Source organism: Gigantopelta aegis, chromosome 3 (assembly GCF_016097555.1).
Source record: "Gigantopelta aegis isolate Gae_Host chromosome 3, Gae_host_genome, whole genome shotgun sequence".
NCBI classification, from domain to species: Eukaryota; Metazoa; Mollusca; class Gastropoda; order Neomphalida; family Peltospiridae; genus Gigantopelta; species Gigantopelta aegis.
The window spans coordinates 61,560,297-61,579,512 of NC_054701.1; the positions used below are offsets into that span (position 1 = coordinate 61,560,297).

At 34.2% G+C, this 19,216-nt stretch overlaps 1 protein-coding gene across 1 annotated transcript in view; it reads left to right on the plus strand.

Moving 5' to 3' along the window:
* Positions 1-19,216, plus strand: part of LOC121368385 (probable E3 ubiquitin-protein ligase HECTD4) — an 86,027-nt gene that overhangs the window by 19,260 nt on the left and 47,551 nt on the right. Inside the window, 17 exon segments of the mRNA XM_041493082.1 lie at positions 215-320; positions 741-861; positions 1,555-1,671; positions 2,464-2,520; positions 3,196-3,417; positions 4,086-4,195; positions 6,081-6,282; positions 9,582-9,701; positions 10,223-10,327; positions 12,148-12,311; positions 13,456-13,629; positions 14,278-14,467; positions 15,083-15,187; positions 16,034-16,122; positions 16,644-16,834; positions 17,616-17,739; positions 18,195-18,415. Of these exon segments, the coding sequence (XP_041349016.1) occupies positions 215-320; positions 741-861; positions 1,555-1,671; positions 2,464-2,520; positions 3,196-3,417; positions 4,086-4,195; positions 6,081-6,282; positions 9,582-9,701; positions 10,223-10,327; positions 12,148-12,311; positions 13,456-13,629; positions 14,278-14,467; positions 15,083-15,187; positions 16,034-16,122; positions 16,644-16,834; positions 17,616-17,739; positions 18,195-18,415 (2,418 nt within the window).

The following is a 19,216-nucleotide window of genomic DNA, read 5'->3' on the forward strand; positions in this document are numbered from 1 at the left end:
GTGGTTGTCCAGTGGACAAGTGAAAATGTTCAATGAAGTTTCATTTTGAGCAATGAAAAGCATTGTCCTTGTACTTGAATAAAACAAACTATTTGGACAAATAAAAATACTGTTGAACAAGTAGATATTTAGATGTATTTGTCCGGTGGACTAGTGGCAGATTCTTCTTATTTCTATCACTGTTTAGTAAACTAAATTATAACTGATATTTCAGGCAACCAAAACCCTACACTGAGCAACCTGAGGGATTTCATTCTGACCGACTTTGCCGACCAACTCAAGCTAAAAATCACTGTGTCCTCTGATACTGAATACCTCAGGTAATCATCTCCTGTAGGCAGTTTAATTACACATCAACAGAATGGTTATTTTCTAACATTCTACATTTTAAATAAGCTTTTCCATACTAAGGATAGATCCATTATCGTGGTAAAATGTTAGCAAAGTAATGTATCTTTGACAAGTCTTATTTGGATTGTATTAAATAGAATTAAAAGATTAGTTTGAAATTAGGTGAAAAAGTCGTATAATTTTTTTTTCTCTCTTGACTTCGATATTAATAATAAATTTGGTTTGTGAATAGCAACTGACTGATTTTTGTCTGCAGCTATTATTTATCAAAGTTTGTAATTGTCAATAAATTCTAGGAAGTGTAACAGTTGGATTAAATTTGTAACTGTGACCTGCTAATTTGATATAATACATATCAGACTACGTTATCGTGACATTGTTCTCTTCAGATTAAATGATGATCTGGTGCATTTGATTATCAAGCTGGCAGTGAAGGAATCATGTGTTGTGCTGCAGAAAGCAAGTTCAGTGAAAAGTGCTGCCTTTGATGAACTTCTGTATGATGTTCCTGTAAGTGTGTTGGTTGGACTTATTAACTCAATTCATATTACAATCTAATTATGTTACTTAACTGATGGAATGTTCTCAAGTCTTTCATGGACTTAAAAAACTTAACTTTTATTCAGTCACAACAATTGAAAACATTTGACTGATTGCAATTTTTATTTATTAAATCAAGATTACATTAAATTTTCATGATGTTCCCACATTTTCTGACTAGTGATCAGTAGCTATAAAATGACATTAGTATATACTAAAGTGTACTTGAGTATATATGCGCTAGATGAAATTATAAAATGAGTTGCAGATTTTAAAATTAATACAAATTGTTTTGAGTTTGAAAAATTTGTACTGCTCAAAATTGTGATTATTTAATATAGAGACACATAAAAACTAACTCAAATAATTGGCTTTGTCCAAATACTGAAACAGTATACACTGATAACAAGTTGTCCATATGGTCCAATCCACAAATAAATATTGCCTACAGTTTATTTGTTTTTGTTTTAACGACACCACTAGAGCACATTGATTTATTTCCTACAGAGACATGAGGTCACAGAGCTGTGTGTGAAACCAATATACCTTTACATACTATTTACAGCACAGTTTATTTAGAACCATATATTAAATATTAATAAACAGTTTGGTTTCAGTACATTTTAAGAAAAACTAAATGTTTCATTTTGTTTGAAATTCCAGTATGCCTCACCATGTGTGAGATACTTGGCGGCACTGCAGTGTTTTCTGTTACGGGAGGTTGTACTCTTTGCCAAGACGGAGAATGGACAAGACAATGCAGACTCTGAGCACATAAAGGTAATCAAATCAATTAATTTTCAAGGCAAAAAAAAAGTCTGTCTCTGGTCAAACCAAAGTTCCAGAATTGATGCGGCCATGAGGATATTTTTTATTTTTTTATAAAGCATGGATTGCACAGAAAAGGTGTGTATATTTGATACCGAAATAAGGGGTATATTTAAATTGAAATCAGAATACACGTCTTAATTTATGCGCAATGGCATTTTGGCTCCAAATGTGGTTTTACGTCATAGCAAGAAAAGACCTGTAAAAATTTATGTCATATCGCAGGAATTTTGTTTAACAATTTTGACGCGCAAGGGTCAAAATCGGCACATGTGCTGACCAGAGAGAAATTTATTTTGTTTGGCCTAATACCTAGAAGGTATTTTATGATGTTCATTACCTCTGAAAGAAAGAGACAGTTTGAGAAAAGTAGTCGGCTATATCTGCTAAATGCAGTGAAGTGTATAATTGTAAGCATGAAAAGTAGACAGGAAAGGCAACAGTAGCATCTGCCAGATATAACTGCCTTGTAATAAGCACTGGTATTATATAGTTAGTAGCTTAGAAAATATTGAACACCATACACAAATATAAACATCAAAGCTGTTTTGAACTTGGCTAATAAAGATGTGAAATGCAGTTTTGCATTAAAGTAATCTATTTTCAGTTGGACCTTTTCAATAGCTTATTAATAATTAAATCACAACATGGAAATCATATGGGGTTTTTTGCTGTGTATAGGTTGTTGAAACACATATCACTGTATTTTTTTCTGTTGTATAACAAGATAAAATACCATTACAGGTTTTACAAGATTCTGTTGCAAGGCTTTCTGTGAAAATCATCAGTGGAACTTGTGAGGTATGTCAAAATTGTATTTTTTATAATATTAAATGCAATTATCACAGTAACCGGCCTAGGTGTTGTCGTGGTTAAGCCATCGCACATAAGGTTGGTAGGTACAGGGTTCTCAGCCCGGTACCGGCTTCCACCCAGTGCAACGTTTAAGGACTCGATGGGTAGGTGTAAGACCACTACACCCTCTTCTCTCTCACTAACCACTAACAACTAACCCACTATCCTGGACAGACAGCCCAGATAGCTGATATGTGTGCCCAGGACAGCGTGCTTGAACGTTAATTGGATATAGGCACAAAAATAAGTTGGAATGAATGAATGAATTTCAGTAACATTAATTAAATATTTTTATACCTTTTGTACATTTTAGCTCCCCTTAGCTTGTGAATATATTAATTTGGCAATATCTTGAATGGCTCCCCATAAAGTTGGGGGAGCAATTAATCACTCGCCTGTCAATTTCACATCTACATGTAGGTCTGAATATTTTCACTGGACACGAACACAATTAAGCCTGTGTAATGCTTTGCAATCAATCCACCTACATATTCTTGATACAAGTTATTGACAGTCCCTCGTGTCAAAGTTTGCAACAGTTTTAACCACTGAAAATAAATTACTTTATATTCTGTGTTTTAATGGTTAAAATATTTTTTCTACCTTTTTTTTTTTTGTTAGGTTATGGAAACATTTTTGAACACATGTCGAACATTTGTGTCCGAGTTTGGAGACGAGTTTGAAGTGCGATTCTCTGGCCTAGAGCGGCTAGCAAAAGGAACAGTTCTAGGCCACCTCCTGCCAACCCTTGTGACAGCCATGACCCATCCCATGCTGCAGGTGTTGGTTCTAGCAACAAAACTTATCCCACTGCTCAACAGATTGGTCATACTGTCAAGCCAGGTATTTTGTTAGCTTTTCATGTTGTTTTGAAAATGTATTGTTTTTGAGCTGCTAAGGCTACTTTCATATTTATTTGTATACTGTTTTCAATATTCTAAGCCTAACGTCTTTTATCTATAATTAATTTGATGTATACACTGTTTTTCATTCTGTATGAAAGGAAAGAAATCTTTGTTTAACATTATGTCAGCATATTTTTAGACTACAGCAATTAGTTACTGCAATACCTGGTATAGTTAGATAAGAAACCTGCTACTGCTATATACCAAATAGCAGCAATGGATATTTTATATACACCTGACAAACATGGAATTTGATACACAAGTAGGCTGTTGCTTGGTGCAGGATAAAAATCCTGTCATCAATCTTAAGATCCACCATACCTTTATCAATGCATAATCAGTATTTATATTAAATGTGTTCAGTACATGTAAATGTTTCCAATATATACCAATGGAAACACACGTCTGAATAATTTTTTTATATAATTAGAATACCTAATCCTAGTATTTGGATGTTCAATTTTAGATTTATGACTCTTTTGTCTTTTTGGGGGGGTGGGGTAAACAGTTCAAAATTAATATTTGTTTATAAAATATTGTTAAGCATATTTATACCTCCATTAACAAGTTTGCCATAAAATGAGAACCATTTATCTTCTGTTTTAGGCAGCTGGAATTATTAAGAGCCAGCTGGAATCTGTGATGGATAAAGAGATTGATATCGGATCTGAAACTGACATGATTGGGCTGATCGGAGAGAATATGTGTCAAACAAGGTCACCGAAACTTTTTTCATTTCTTAATTTTCTATAAACTTAAAATACATTTGAGTCCTGACGAGCAGGTCTTTTTCTCTTCCTTTCTTTCTTTCTATCTTATACTTCTTATCTTGCCTTGATAATATGAAAAGGTGATACATAGGTTTTACTGTCCCAGCAACAGCACTGACTTCTGTGGTGAGCTTAACATTAAGTTTTATGTGTAGCTACATTTCTCACAGACTCTTAAAGGGACATTCCTTAGTTTGCTGCAATTTTTAAGATGTTATCGACTAACGGAGAATTTTTAACGATTATAATTACACATCAAATATATTTTCTGTATAAATTATTAGTGGCTGTATATTAAACGTGTTTCTGATCGTTCTAATATTTGTACTAGGTTAAATTTCATTTTATGTTCTGAAATATATTTTTTCATACGGACGAAATTATTTGAAGACAAAATCCAGTTTGGGCCTCTTACAAATATTAAGATGACCAGAAACACATTGAATATACAGGCACTGATATTCTAAATCAGAAAATATATTTAATATGTAAGTTTAATAGTAAAAATATTTTATTAGGCGGATACATCTTATACTGCAGCAAACTCAGGAATGTCCCTTTAACTCTTTCACCACTAAGTTTTACAGTCTTGACCTTCCCTGCACACTGAGTTTAAATAGCAGATTTATGATCATGTTTGTTAAAGGATGAAACTACTTGTTTTATCATTAATTTTAGTTACGGCGTTTGTTTTGACGTCAAACACTTTTACGGAGCCCGGATTTTTAGTAAACGTTGATCTGCAGGTAACCGAATATGGCTCATGTGTCCAGGTAAACTCAGGCGCATGGTAAAACAGTGGCAAGTCATCTTGTAACTCGTCATTGGTATCATTTTCTTCTAAATTGCCATGTTGAATGACATTTCGTTCACGATCGCCAATCTCGATTAAATCAAATGCACCAAAGTCCATATTATCCCACATTTCATCATCGGAAAACCCGTCATCTGAATCGCAACCATTGTTTTCAACAGACGAAATTTTGTCACCTCGGTTCATGTTTAATTACAGTCAGAATATCAGTATAAACTTGGAAAAACTCATTCAAAATTCGCTAGAACATGGGCGCAGCCATTACAGTGTGTCACATGGCAGCTATGGTCGCGCGAGATTTTGTCTAATTATAATATTGATGCGTCACTCGGCGCCAAATATGAACAGGTGTTACAAGCCGCTAAACCGGCCTGTCGTGGTGAGAGGCACTGGATATCGCTAGCCGGTATACCGGCCTGTCGTGGTGAAAGAGTTAAGCCATGGATCAGTGATAAATTAAAAAAAAAAATTCAACATGCACTGAAATGAACAACTATAGGTGCAACAATATGCAGCACCAAACCAGTTTGATGGGGTTTTTGGGGGTTTTTTTAATAAACAAAATAAATTATATATTAGGCAGGGTTTCTGCCAGATGGTAAAAGAGGTAACATGCCACCCCCCCCCCCCCCCCCCCCCCCCCAAAAAAATAATATTATTTGGGTTTGTTGCCATACCCTAAATGTTTTGCAGTAACAGTGATAGGATTTATTATATTGGATTATTTAATTTTATTTATAATGCTCAGACACTATTTTCCTGAATAGTTTTGTCATTTGTGGAAGAATTAAATTTTTTATATCAACTTGAGTCTGGACAAATGACGGTGATGGGGGCCAAGGAATTTGTATCACAGATGGCTGGATCCTAAATTCCATTCTGTCGTGCACCCACATTCTAAAAACTCATTCTGTAGCGCCATACCCAGAAATTTATTTCTTGTAGAAACCCAGTTAGGCTAAAGAAATATTTAATCCCACAGAATTGTTTCAACATTTCAATTTGTTTGCACGACAGGTCAGCGAGTAGCGATGATATTCACTTGGATCTGCTGAAAGGCCTGAGGATCCCAGCTCCGTGGGCCTCTGGTAAGACTGTGGAGACGATCCACCCAGTGCGGGACAACTACAAGTTCAAGGAGACCGTGCACATTCCCGGAGCTCGGTGTCTTTACCTGAGATTTGACCCCAATTCCTCCTCTCAGTATGACTATGACAAGGTTAGTATATTACAACTAGGTCACATGATAAAACTGAAGAATTACTCAGCACTATGAGCAGTGGAAGAAGAAGGAAATGTTTTATTTAACGACACACTCAACACATTTTATTTACGGTTATATGGCATCGGACATATGGTTAAGGACCACATAGATATTGAGAGAGGAAACCCGCTGTCACCACTTCGTGGGCTCTTCTTTTCGATTAGCAGCAAGGGATCTTTTATATGCACCATCCCACAGACAGGATACCACATACCACGGCCTTTGATTTACCAGTGGTGGTGCATTGGCTAGAGCGAGAAATAGCCCAATGGGCCCACCATCGGGGATCGATCCCAGACCGACTGCACATCATGCGAATGCTTTACCACTGGGCTACATCCCGACCTTATAGGTAGTACTATACCAAATAACTTCCGGCTGGGTCAAAGTTCGAGGTGCACCCAACTTTTGATAGAGAAGTGAACACCACAAGTCCTGTGATTGGTTATAAATGTGAGTGTGTTGGTTGTAAAAAATTATAGTTTCATCTGGGTAAAATAAATGTGCAATTTTATTTCATCTAGTACCAATGTGTCAAGTACCTTGTGCTTGAAACATGTATGGGGTACCTGTAAAAAAAAGTACTCGAATTTTGTGCGAAACTAGGGTAGTCATAGACGCTACCCGTTATCTCAGAAACGAGCAGCTTGACCCCCATTTTTTCCTGATTCACTTTAAGTGTAAGGGGTGGTAGTATTTATATCCGTGGCATTTATGTCGGTTGATACGTTGCAGGTAGGAGTTTTAGCCGCATATGTTACTATTGTCGTCTATGGGATTTGATTTGGTAGTATACACCCTATAGCACATATTCAGTGCATAATAAAAAATATGATTTTGTCATTTTATTTAATTAAACTATACTGGTTGATTAATTAGCCATCACTCGATCATGCAAGTTCACAATGACCTTGACCGTGACAATAATCTCTGTACATGGCTCTGAATGGAGTTTGAATCAAAGTTAGGACTGAAGAAAAGTTGGATTTGGCCTATAATTCATACTGTAAAGATTTCAATAATTTCTTTTTACATGGTATTTGACTTGCCATATACAACTGCTCTTAAATATGGTATTATATATAGGCAACCTGAACTAAGATTTTAATAGCAATTTATTTTTATATTAAAAATAGCATGTGCCAATAGTGGGTTAATGTCTTTAGTTTCCATTAACATTGTTAATTTTTTATGTATGAAATTTTGAAAACTCAAATTTGTAAAGAAGTTGATTTTTATTGTCATTTTGACATATTTATAGGGTGCTAAGTTATATTTTAGACAAATTTGTAGTTTTATGCAAAATTTTAAGTAAATTTGAAGAAAAACTTTACCAAAAACATTATTAAATTTGTTGTCACTATTGTGCCTACTGTTCTTATTTGTACATAACAATAAGGTTGTTAAACATATACTTAGATCTCCAGATAATTTTTGTTTCTTAATAATCACTTAGTTAGCTCTCATGAAAAGCATTTTGAGTTTATACTAGATTCAGAACCAATTTTTTCAGATCTGATTATCTGCCTTGAATTAAGTTGATAATTTATTTTATTGTTAAAGCTGTATTACCTAATGTTACTATCTAAATAAAATGCTGGATTACAGATTGTAGGAATACATCTAATGTACATATTGTATTCATCCGGATTAGAAAATAATGCAAGAAAATAGATGTTCGGGTAATTTTGTCATTTAAAAATAGTTTTTTTCAGTAATTAATCAAAAATAAATGTGTTAAAGCTGCATGATTATTCCAGATATCACACATATTAAAACCTCCAACTACAGTAGGCTATAAATAAAATATAGTCAGGAATATTGGTGGCTGCCAATAGTTTTGATGGTTCATTATGAAAATCAGCATGGCCGATGGATTTGAAATTCCCACACCTGGTAACTTGAAGACACCCACACCCAGCATACAGGATTTCCTCCCAACACTAATGTTCAGGACATTAAGTCATTACTTCATACAGATACAGTCATGTTTCTGTTTCCTTCCACAGACAGTGTATTTTTTTAATACTGATATTTCTTTGATGTGCCTGTTAAGGTCTTCATAATCTAGGGGTCAATCAAGTGCATGTGTTTTAATGGAATTCTTTAAAGGGGTAGAGGTACTCTGACTATCTTTGTTGTCTTTACATATATACCCGAGTACACACACCCAACTGAAAGTAAATATCTTCAGGAGTTTTATTTTAAAACATTTTGTTGTTTAATATGACATATTGCATTTGTACAAAACTATATGCAATATATATGCTTTTTGAGGTGTACATTATATTAGGTTGCACTGTAGAAACAACAGTTTCAGTGAGGTTGTCAGTTTATGTCAGAATACACCAGATCCTGGTTGTCATAAAGACACATAGCTGGACACTTTTTGAAAAATGTATGTTATCAGTATAGGTAGTACTATACCAAATAACTTCCGGCTGGGTCAAAGTTCGAGGTGCACCCAACTTTTGATAGAGAAGTGAACACCACAAGTCCTGTGATTGGTTATAAATGTGAGTGTGTTGGTTGTAAAAAATTATAGTTTCATCTGGGTAAAATAAATGTGCAATTTTATTTCATCTAGTACCAATGTGTCAAGTAGCCTTGTGCTTGAAACATGTATGGGGTACCTGTAAAAAAAAGTACTCGAATTTTGTGCGAAACTAGGGTAGTTATAGACGCTACCCGTTATCTCAGAAACGAGCAGCTTGACCCCCATTTTTTTCTGATTCACTTTAAATGTAAGGGGTGGTAGTATTTATATCCGTGGCGTTTATGTCGGTTGATACGTTGCAGGTAGGAGTTTTAGCCGCATATGTTACTATTGTCGTCTATGGGATTTGATTTGGTAGTATACACCCTATAAGCAGTGGAATTTGTGCTTCATCCACCCGGTAAAACCACTCTAGTTTATTTGCCAGGCCTACTTAAATGTTTTCTTTTTCAAACTTTCCTACATAAATTTTTTTAATTGGTGTCAGTGTGGTTACTGCTGAGAGTAGTTGTAGTCATTGACTTTAAGGCTTTTAGGTGCCGAATTTATGATCACATGTCAGACTAGTTGTTTATGTTGAGCCACTTTATGTCTTGCCTGCTTGTAATACAGCAGCATTTGTGCTGTATTCTTAATAGTAGCTTCAGTTTTTTTTATCTTCTGTGACAATGTTTTCCATTTAAATTGTTTAATAGCTGGTTACTCTAAATTACTAAGTAAGTCATTAGCACATCATAGTAACCATTTTTCTTTTCAGTTAATTGTGTATGCTGGGCCAAACACTAGCTCCAAAAAGGTTGCTGAGTATGGTGGAAACACGTACGGTTTTGGCAGTCGCTGCGTTCTAGGATCAGGATGGCCAAGAGACTTAGTAAAGGTTTCACTTTTTACATTCATAATCAGAATAAATTACGAAATTGGTGTGTGGTGATGAGGTATCTTAAAATACATATTTTTATGCTTTGTCATTTGTTACAATATAGTAGATAAAAGGTATCATAAAATACATAATTATATTTATTAATGTATTATTCTTGGTGATCGTTGCAATATAGTAAATAAAAGAAATCTTAAAATACATATTTTTATAAATGTATTTGGCTTGGTAATTTGTTACAATATTGTTGATAAAAGGTATCATAAAATACATTAATGTGTCATGCTTGGTGATTTGTTACAATACTGTAGATAAAAGGTATCATAAATACATATGTTTATTAATGTGCCATGCTTGGTGATTTATTTCAGTATTGTAGGTAAAAGTAAAATGCCTCAATTAATTATTGCATCCTTACAGTAGTTGCATTTTTATATACTGACATTACTGCAGCTGAATCCATTGTCAAATGGTTTGTACTGTAACAGTTAAATATTCACTCAGATTTATTGTAATTCCAGGTGGAAGGAGACACAGTGACATTTTCGTTTGAAATGAGGAGTGGTCGGGAGCACAACACACCGGACAAAGCCATGTGGGGATTCCTCGTTACTGTTCGAGCTCAGGTTGTTACTACACTCATGCAGAATGTTCACAGTTGGTGCAGAATTTGCATTCACTGTTTATAATTTGTTTTGCAGAACCAGTTCAGATATGTTCCAAAAATTAACTGATACAAGGCAGCTTATTCTTTTCTCTAAAACTGGTATTCTGTTTTACTATATATTGTATTACAAGTGTTAGGAGTTCAGTTGGATTTCAGTATTATTTTGAAATGGTTTGCTCTAAAACAGCTAAAATCTAAATTCAGAATGCTGGTTTTCAAATTGTTGCTGTTTCAGTGTTCTCGCTGGGTGAAAATTAAAGGAGGGCGGCCGCGCGGCGCCACACCATTTAAAAAAAAACAATAAATGAAAAGCAAAAAAAACGGTGGGTGAGGGAGCTTGGTTACCATATTGTTGTGTGTTGGTTGATTTTGTGGAAAAACATACTCCTTATTTTGCCTACAAAACAAGTGCAAAAAGGTTTATACAAAATACTAGCAAACTCGTCTTTTAATTGAACCGAAGATGTTATCGGTTTTGCTGAACCGATCAAAGTTTTAATAATATTATTTTTAATAACGATTTCAAGATATACAAAAAACAATAAAGATGTTTGTAAAGTGATCCCCTAATGTCGGATAATTTTTTGGTTATTTCTATCTTCATTGAATGAATCGATCACTGTGATAAAATATTATCGCCAGCTAATAAAAAGTAGTTTCGTTTTTGTACAGACGGTGTATATATTATTTGGCACCCAAGATAAATAATTTTAATAATAAACACTACCACTTCCCTTGTTTTTATAAGCGGTGATATCCCCCCAAAATGAAAAGTTTATAATATTTAATAAAGAACTGCTGAATGACAGAAATGACAGAAAGTAAAAATTACAAGTTACAACTAATTATATGTGCAATTGAGGACAAAATATCAGACAATAGTTAGTGGAAACAAAAGACAGAATGACCGTTCTGATCACGTGACAAATTTGGCGCCAAATAAGTGAGGTTTTTTTTCTTTTCAATCTGAGATTGTCGAATCCGTAAAAAATAAAAATGTTTTCATTGCTCAAATAAAATATAACTTTTCTTGTTTGTATTAAACATACAAATGGATACAGGTATGGGACAAAATAGAGGCTGTTAAAAATACTGTTAAATTACGTTGTACAGTAACTGTCGTAAATGTTTCGTCAATTGCTTTTTCATACACAACACGACTTGTTTCCTTTGATGTCCAGTGCAGACTGATCGTTGTTTTTTTTTGGGGGGGGGGGGTTGGGGGGGGGGGGGTTATGTGTGGAAAAAAGTGTGTACTTGGAAATAATGGAGATAGGTGCTGGAAAATATTGTAGGGCGGAGAACGTAAAAGGAGGGCGGCAAAATGCAATAGCGGGGCGGGCCGCCCTGCTTAAATGGAGCAGCAAGAACACTGTTTATTATATTATCAGTATTAAGGAAGCATTCAGATTTCAGTAAAAAATTTATGTGTTTGGTTCTCAAGTATCTAATTCTAGAATCTGAATTCAGTATTCTATTACTGTTGGTACCATTACCTATCTTTTCAAAAGAACTGTGATACATTATTGTGCAATTTGTTTCCCCTTGCCACTTAATTAGGTTTTGTTCTCCAGAAGCTGTCAATATTTTATGGGTGGTATAAATAGGAAAAACAAATCTTTAAAAGTTAAACCTTTTGTAGAATATAGTTACATAAAATTTGATATGTTTTCTTTACCTTCTCTCGAAAATATTTTTATACTAATAATAACACTTAAAATGATCTTTTGATAATAACATTAACACTTAAAATTATCTTAAATACCTCGTTTTGTTTAGGAATCACCAGAAGACGTGTGCGGTGGTCTGCCGTTTCTTGTTGATCTGACTCTAGCACTGTCGTCCTTGTTACGGTCCATGCTTGCAGTACAGTATGAGGGACCCATTGAAACCAACGAGGAAATTGCCTGTAAACGGCTCCTGAAATCAAAACTCCTCCAGAGGTTAGCATTTTTTCATTTAATTCTTAAAATAAACCTTCTAGGCATACAAAATTGTGTTTATCTTGCCTGCTTGGAAATTTAACGAGCTGCAAAAATGGGAAAGATATATGTTAGTTACAAGTCTTGGTTGAAAAAGTCCAGAATGGAGATACAGGTATTACTTCTCCAATGACAGCAGTGGTGAATGAATCAACTTCTGCTTTTATCTCTGATGTTAAGTTAATCACAGACTATAAGTCCTAGACCAGTGGAATTTGTTTTATAGTTGCCCCTATGTATGCTCATAGGTATTCTTGTTAGTTCCCAACTGGTCCAACCAGAGGGAACTATAAGTTTCATCTCCGTCCTTCTGTCTGTCCCACTTCTAGGTTACTGTATGTTTTTTTAACAATGCCTCAAGAAATTGAGCTGAAATTTTATGTATAGCTTTACCATCACGTTTGACTTTCATCGCGATTTTTGACAGTGTTATAGCCCGTGAACTTAGGAGATAAGAAAATTTGTTTTCTCAGACTTTTTTCACAACTCAGCTTTATTGTGTACTGTTACAGAACGTTTGACTTTCATAACGATTTACCCTTTTCAGAGTTATGGCCCTTGAACTTAGACAATACGAAAATGTGTTGGGAGCCCATTAGGGGACCTGTATTGCTTTAACAGTACTCTCAGAATGCTTGTTTCATTTATGTTTAATTTTAATTTAAATACTTTTAATCAGCTTTTGGCTCAACGATGGGTTTTCATATTTAGGTCCTTTTCTCATAAAGTGTATGTCCTAGATAGTGAATCTTGTATGGTTACAATCTATAAAATTTAATGTTCTTCTCAACAGACGGTGCATTTTCTCACAATTGGAAATAATACTAATAGTAGTGAAGCAATTGTTGAAATAAGAATGTTGATGAATAGCATTCATGCACAATTATAATGCCTGTACAAATAGCGTCTCCAGAACTAATGAATAAATATAGGTTAGATGTAGAACACACAGATGCTATCATGTGATGGTAAAAAAAAAAAAAAAAAGACAAATGCTTTTAGTTTAAGATAGTTTTCAATTTGATAACAATTAACTAAGATAAAAGTAATATGATCAGGTTTTACATCTCGTGACTTTATTTAATGTGTTGTATTTTCCTTTCAGATGTGTTTGGAAATCTGAGTCGGACATTCTGCTCTTTCCCAGCACTGATACAAACGGGAAATCAAAGTTTGAGAGCAAGGTGGCTCTTGCCCGGATCAAGCTGCCCAATGAGATTGTGGCCAAGCTGAGAGCATCGTCAAAACGACAGCCTCCCAGACTGAGGCAGAGCATCAAGTATGTAGCAACAAGTTATCTCTTGATGCTGGTCAAATTGTGTGGAATTTTATATTTATTCTTTTGATTGTAAAACAATTTGCTCTTGAAAGTATGAAAAAATAGGTCATTACAGGTAAATTATTTGTCATTAAAGGTAAAAAAATAAGATCTCACAGATTTGTTTTTCCTTTTATTTTAAAAATGACAAATGGAATTCAAGTGAGCATCAAAGCAATTTTGATATATGCCCTGTAATAACAATTCATAGTAATAAGAAAACATCCAGATATTTAAATATTTCCAATTTTAGTTCCACCTAAAAAATTGTTCTTGTCCCATTTCTTGTACACCGTAACCCCATACTTTTTAAAGATTGTTATCACCGAATTCACCACTTTATATTATGCATACAGGTTGCAGTATTCACCAGGAAAGGCGAATAATCAATCCTGCTCTCTTCGACACTCACCTGAAAAGGTTTAGGAGTGGCAAATTTATCATCTTGCAATAAATGTTTAATACCTTTTTTTTTGCAACATCATGTGATTGCTTGCCTAGCACCATATCAGGAGAGTGATTTTCAGCTCACCTTGATTTTGCTCATAGCGAAACCATGTTGTGATGCTTTATGTCGTAGATGTCAAGTACTGTTAATTCCTGTTTTAGAGAGGTCCTGGAGCTAGCCAGTTTAGAGGAGCGGCTGCTGTCGGTGGTAATCAAACACCTGTCTCTGTCGGACACCGTGTCACATCTCGGCAAGCCCACCACCCCGGGCCGGGAGGAAGAGACGGCCCTACTCAACTTGGTTGTCGACGAAGTGTTTCGCAGGCTCGATGCCCTAGTGAGACAGCTGCAGGTTTGTTCCATTATGTACTGGTTTTCTGCATATATTCTGCAAAATGTTGAGGGGGGCATGCACAAAATAATATAATTATTATGTAAATGATTCAAAGAATAAAGAAACAAATTCTGTTTGAATTATTTACTTATAACCTGTGAATATTTCCAGTATCATAGTAAGGAAGCATTATATTTTAAATTAAAAAATCAATTCCGTTTCAATCATCTACTTATAACTTGTGAATATTTCCAGTATAGTAAGGAAGCATTATAATTCTAATTCAGAATGATGGCCATTAGGGGTGAGCTATTTTTTTATGTCCCATTTTTAAATTGACCCGCTATGCCATAGAACACCTGTGCCTAGTTTTATGCTTTCATGAAAAAGTGAACGATTATTCAGCTTAGCCAGTGGGCTAATAAGGACTTCATTTAGAAATGATTTTACAGAAACATATTTTGTTATTTATGATCATTATTGTTTTATTATAACTGAATCAAACTGATTTTATTGTAATAAATTTCTCCTGACATTTTGTTTATTTCTGTAAGGTATAATTAGTACCTTTCCCTCTTTGGCTATACTGTTGTCTCTGGTCTTGTGTCTTAAAGTTTATTTTTGTTTTCTCAGAGTTTGGCAGACCTGGAGCAGCGATGGCACAATGAAATCATAGAACGGCCTCAAGAATCTGACTTCAATATGTTGCCATTCTTCCATGATTTTCATTTGAATGAGGTAAACTGTTTGAAAGCTTCGGAATCTCTAGTTGCAGTTTTTAATAATTATTGTGTTTCTGCTTTAGTACTTTTGTGTATGTGTGTGTGTGTGTGTGTGTTGGATTGGGGGTTTTTTTTTCAAAATATTTTTTAAGAGTGTTGAATTGCATTTGTGAAATAAACAATAGCTGTTAATATCCAAATTCTATACAAGATGTCTCTCTTTTTTACAACAATTATTTAATAGATCTTTACAAAGTTATTTTGTATCACACATGTGAGATCTGGGCCGGAGCTTGTAAATGGGGAATTCCCTTTTTATTTTTAATGTAGTTAGCGCCTTTCTATTACTGATGTCATATATATGATTTACAGATTACATCACATCGTATTTCAAACATTACACAAGATTGCCACTGAGTATGATTCTTAATGTTAAGTAAATCCATGAAAAAAGGATTGTTTAATAGCAAGTGTAGTTAAATTAAAAACCATTTTTGTAAAACATAAAAGAAGGTATGTAATAAATACAGAACTTCACATACGTTGTTTTCACTTCCTATTTATTGCACTTGTTTACTTTGTGCAAGAACATATACCACACAACCACTACGCAGTCTCGTGGTATATATTCTTGCGCAAAATAAACTTGTGCAATAAATAGGAAGCAAAAACAATGTATGTGAAGTTCTGTATATTTATCATTACTGTTACTTGTGGGTGTGTTATTAAACATTCATCCATTTGTTCATTACTCATGGAGGGCAATACTTGTCCTGTACAATGTATGAAAATGGAATTAATTTGTTCATTCATTCATTCATGCATTCATTTATTTAACTTTTTTCTTTTCTTTTTTGTTTAGATGAAGCAGAAGGAGTTGACAATGTTGTGCTATTTGAAAGATGTTCCCCTGGATCCGAATGATACTGAGACTGCAGTGAAAGCTCTGATGTAAGATGTAACTGAAATTTTAAAATGTTTGAATAATTTACGATGAATAATGTTTAAATATGATAAAAATTGGCTGAAATATTTGTCTTGTCTGTCCATCCATCTTTCTATCCCACATATAGTTTTTCGGATGTTTTTTCAGCAATGTCATGAGATACTGAGTTGAAATTTTTTGCATAGCTTTAGCATGTACCGTTACAGATCAAGTTTGCCTATCATGGTGATTTACCCATTGTTGACAGAGTTATGGCCCTTGAACTTAGGAGATACAAAAATGTATTTTTAGGATTTTATTGTTTCATTACCTCAAGTATTGAGCTGAAGTTTTGTGTATAGCTTTATCACATTCTGTTACAGATCAAGTTTGATCTCCATGGCAATTTACCAATTTTTGACAGAGTTATAGCCCTTGAACTTAGGAGATATGAAAATTTGCTTGGCATGTATTGCTTTAGCAGTACTCAGAATGCTTGTTTTTATTATTATTTTATTTAAACATTTTTTTATATTTTTTTGTATAGGGCTAAGTTGGACACCGAAATCTGCTCTGAAAAGTCTGACCAGCCAGCCATGGAGAAGACCAAGCAAGTGGTTGATGGGATACTTGGCCATCTTGATCTGTTGCTCAAAGTGAACATAGCACCAGTGGACCCGTCAGTCTCCAGCTCAATGTGCCGATCAGTGTCACACTATGGAACATGCTCACAGCAAGGTTTATAAATCTGTTTATTACCTGTACCTTCAGCATTTTCCAGCATTGGTAACGTTTGTCGAAACTAGCTGAAATCTAGTTTTATGTGTACTAGAATCTAGGTCAGGTCTGCTTGAAATCTATTAAAGAGTCTGTCCTGCTATTGTAAGATGTTTTTAACTAATAAACTCTTTTACCAACAAGAATTGCATACTAAATGTAGTTTCCTGTTTTAAATATCAGTAATTGTATTCTGGCTTCTGTTTTTAAGTATCCCTAACTGGATTTGGTCGCTCAATAATTTTGTATGTATAAAAAAATAAGTTTTAGAAATAAAATGAAGTTTGACCTGGTACAAACACCAGGACATCAGAAACACTTTTAATATACAGCTACTAATATTTTATTAACATAAAAAATTTAATCATGTTTAGTCATTAAAACATTTCTTGTAGTCGGCATCAACTTAACGATTGCAACAAATTCAGGGCAGTTCCTTTAGTCTAAATAAATAAATAAATAAATATACTTTAAACATTTAAGGCTGTTACCGTGTGTTCATTATCGATGAATAATAGTAATAGGCCACTTAGGACACTAAACCCTATAAAATAAATATGAAAACGTTTTTGCTAGCTTTTTTTATGTATTTTGAACTGAATGTCATATACTGAATAAAGTCTTTGTCTTCATAATCTGTGCTACCCACTCTTAATGTCCGCAGCATTTGAAGGCATGAATTAATGAATGTTTAGCAACAACAAAAAAAAGAAACAAAAAAAATCTCTCATTTTCTTTTCAGTACCCAATGTGATGATTCGTTCTGACACTGATGTGTTGCGTTCACCATCGACGCTCGGCAGAAGTCTGTCGGCACCTTCAGGAGTGGATGATGATTCTGTTGTAGAGGTCCTCAAGCTTCAGAGGTTAGCTTGCTTTGTCCACATGGAGTATTCGTATATGTCTGAGCCTGGATTTCATGTCATCTGACTGTAGTGACTAAAAGCTATTTTGATGATTATTACAATGTTTAAAAAAAACCTTTCATTTAATGCATTATTGTACTATGTGAGATATCTCCCAATATGTTTGAAATTTAAATTTAGAACTGTTGCAATGAAATTTCTTAGATTACAGAAATATTTAAAATTTGTATTCAAAGAAGATTTCATCATATTTATTTAGTTAATTACACATCAGAATTGGTTTTTGATGAGATTTTAGAATTTCAAATGTTAATATTTTTGCTTCATAACTGATTACAAATATTAATTAAAATTGCTGTACGTTAATTAATTTATTCCAATTGCTTAAGCTACTCTGTATATTGATTAAGATTACTGTGAGTTATTAATGGATTGTCATCTTTTGTTATCCTCAGACAAAGACAAGCAAGGAAAAGAGGACCGACGTCCATCTTTCAAGACCTGGTTGAAGACAACTCTGAGAACAGACCCACCCATGTTGTACTGATAGATCAGCTGTTTGCCTTCATAGGCAGTGATCCGGAAAAAGCTGTAAGCTCATAATCGTAGTTTGGTATAAGATTTTATGTGCTTGTATCAACACAAGTTAAGGCACTAATTATATTTAGACACATATGTAGATTTGTACTAAGGATTCCGGCTACATATTGGTGTCTGTTTAACCATGCATGTGGTAGGAAACTGAATTTTATACAGATGAAAACCAGTGGGTCAAAGAATTGACACCCTATTGTGGAACTAGTTCAGTTATTTCACCATTGAACTAGTGGTCTGTGACTGACATGAGATTAGACTGGACATGTTATCTTCTCGTCATTATACCTGACCTCCTGACCCTGACATATATGGTGAACATTTTCAGGACTTAAAGAAAAGTTTAACCATTTACTAACCCTTTTTGGGAAGATGTCAGTGATACATGGGGAAACATCCAGTGTAAACAAATCATAGAAAATATTCATATAGCTGAAAGAAAACATCCCAGTTTTCTTTTGTTCAGAGATAGAAATAAGTGCTGATTTTTTATTAAAAAAATATGCAGAAAATGGAGTTTGTTTCATTAAAGATTTAGTGACTGATGGAGGTTTTAAATCTTGCGATGGAATTGCAAAAAATAGAAAAAACTAATTTTTTAGTTTAATGACACTTTACTAATGCACAAATGATTCATTAAATATATCGAAATTGGATGATCAAAACAAACGGTAATTTATGACATATAGTCTTCTAGAGGAAACAAGCTAATTTTTCTTCTTAAAGACAAAACAAGGGATCTTTTAATATATAAATTGTTATGCTAAGGATAAAACATTCCACAGTCCAATTAAAATATAAAAGTAAAGGTGCCCTGTTATGGACCAGCGAGAATGGAATATATTTTACACAATATACCACGGGGATGCATCCTAGATACAAC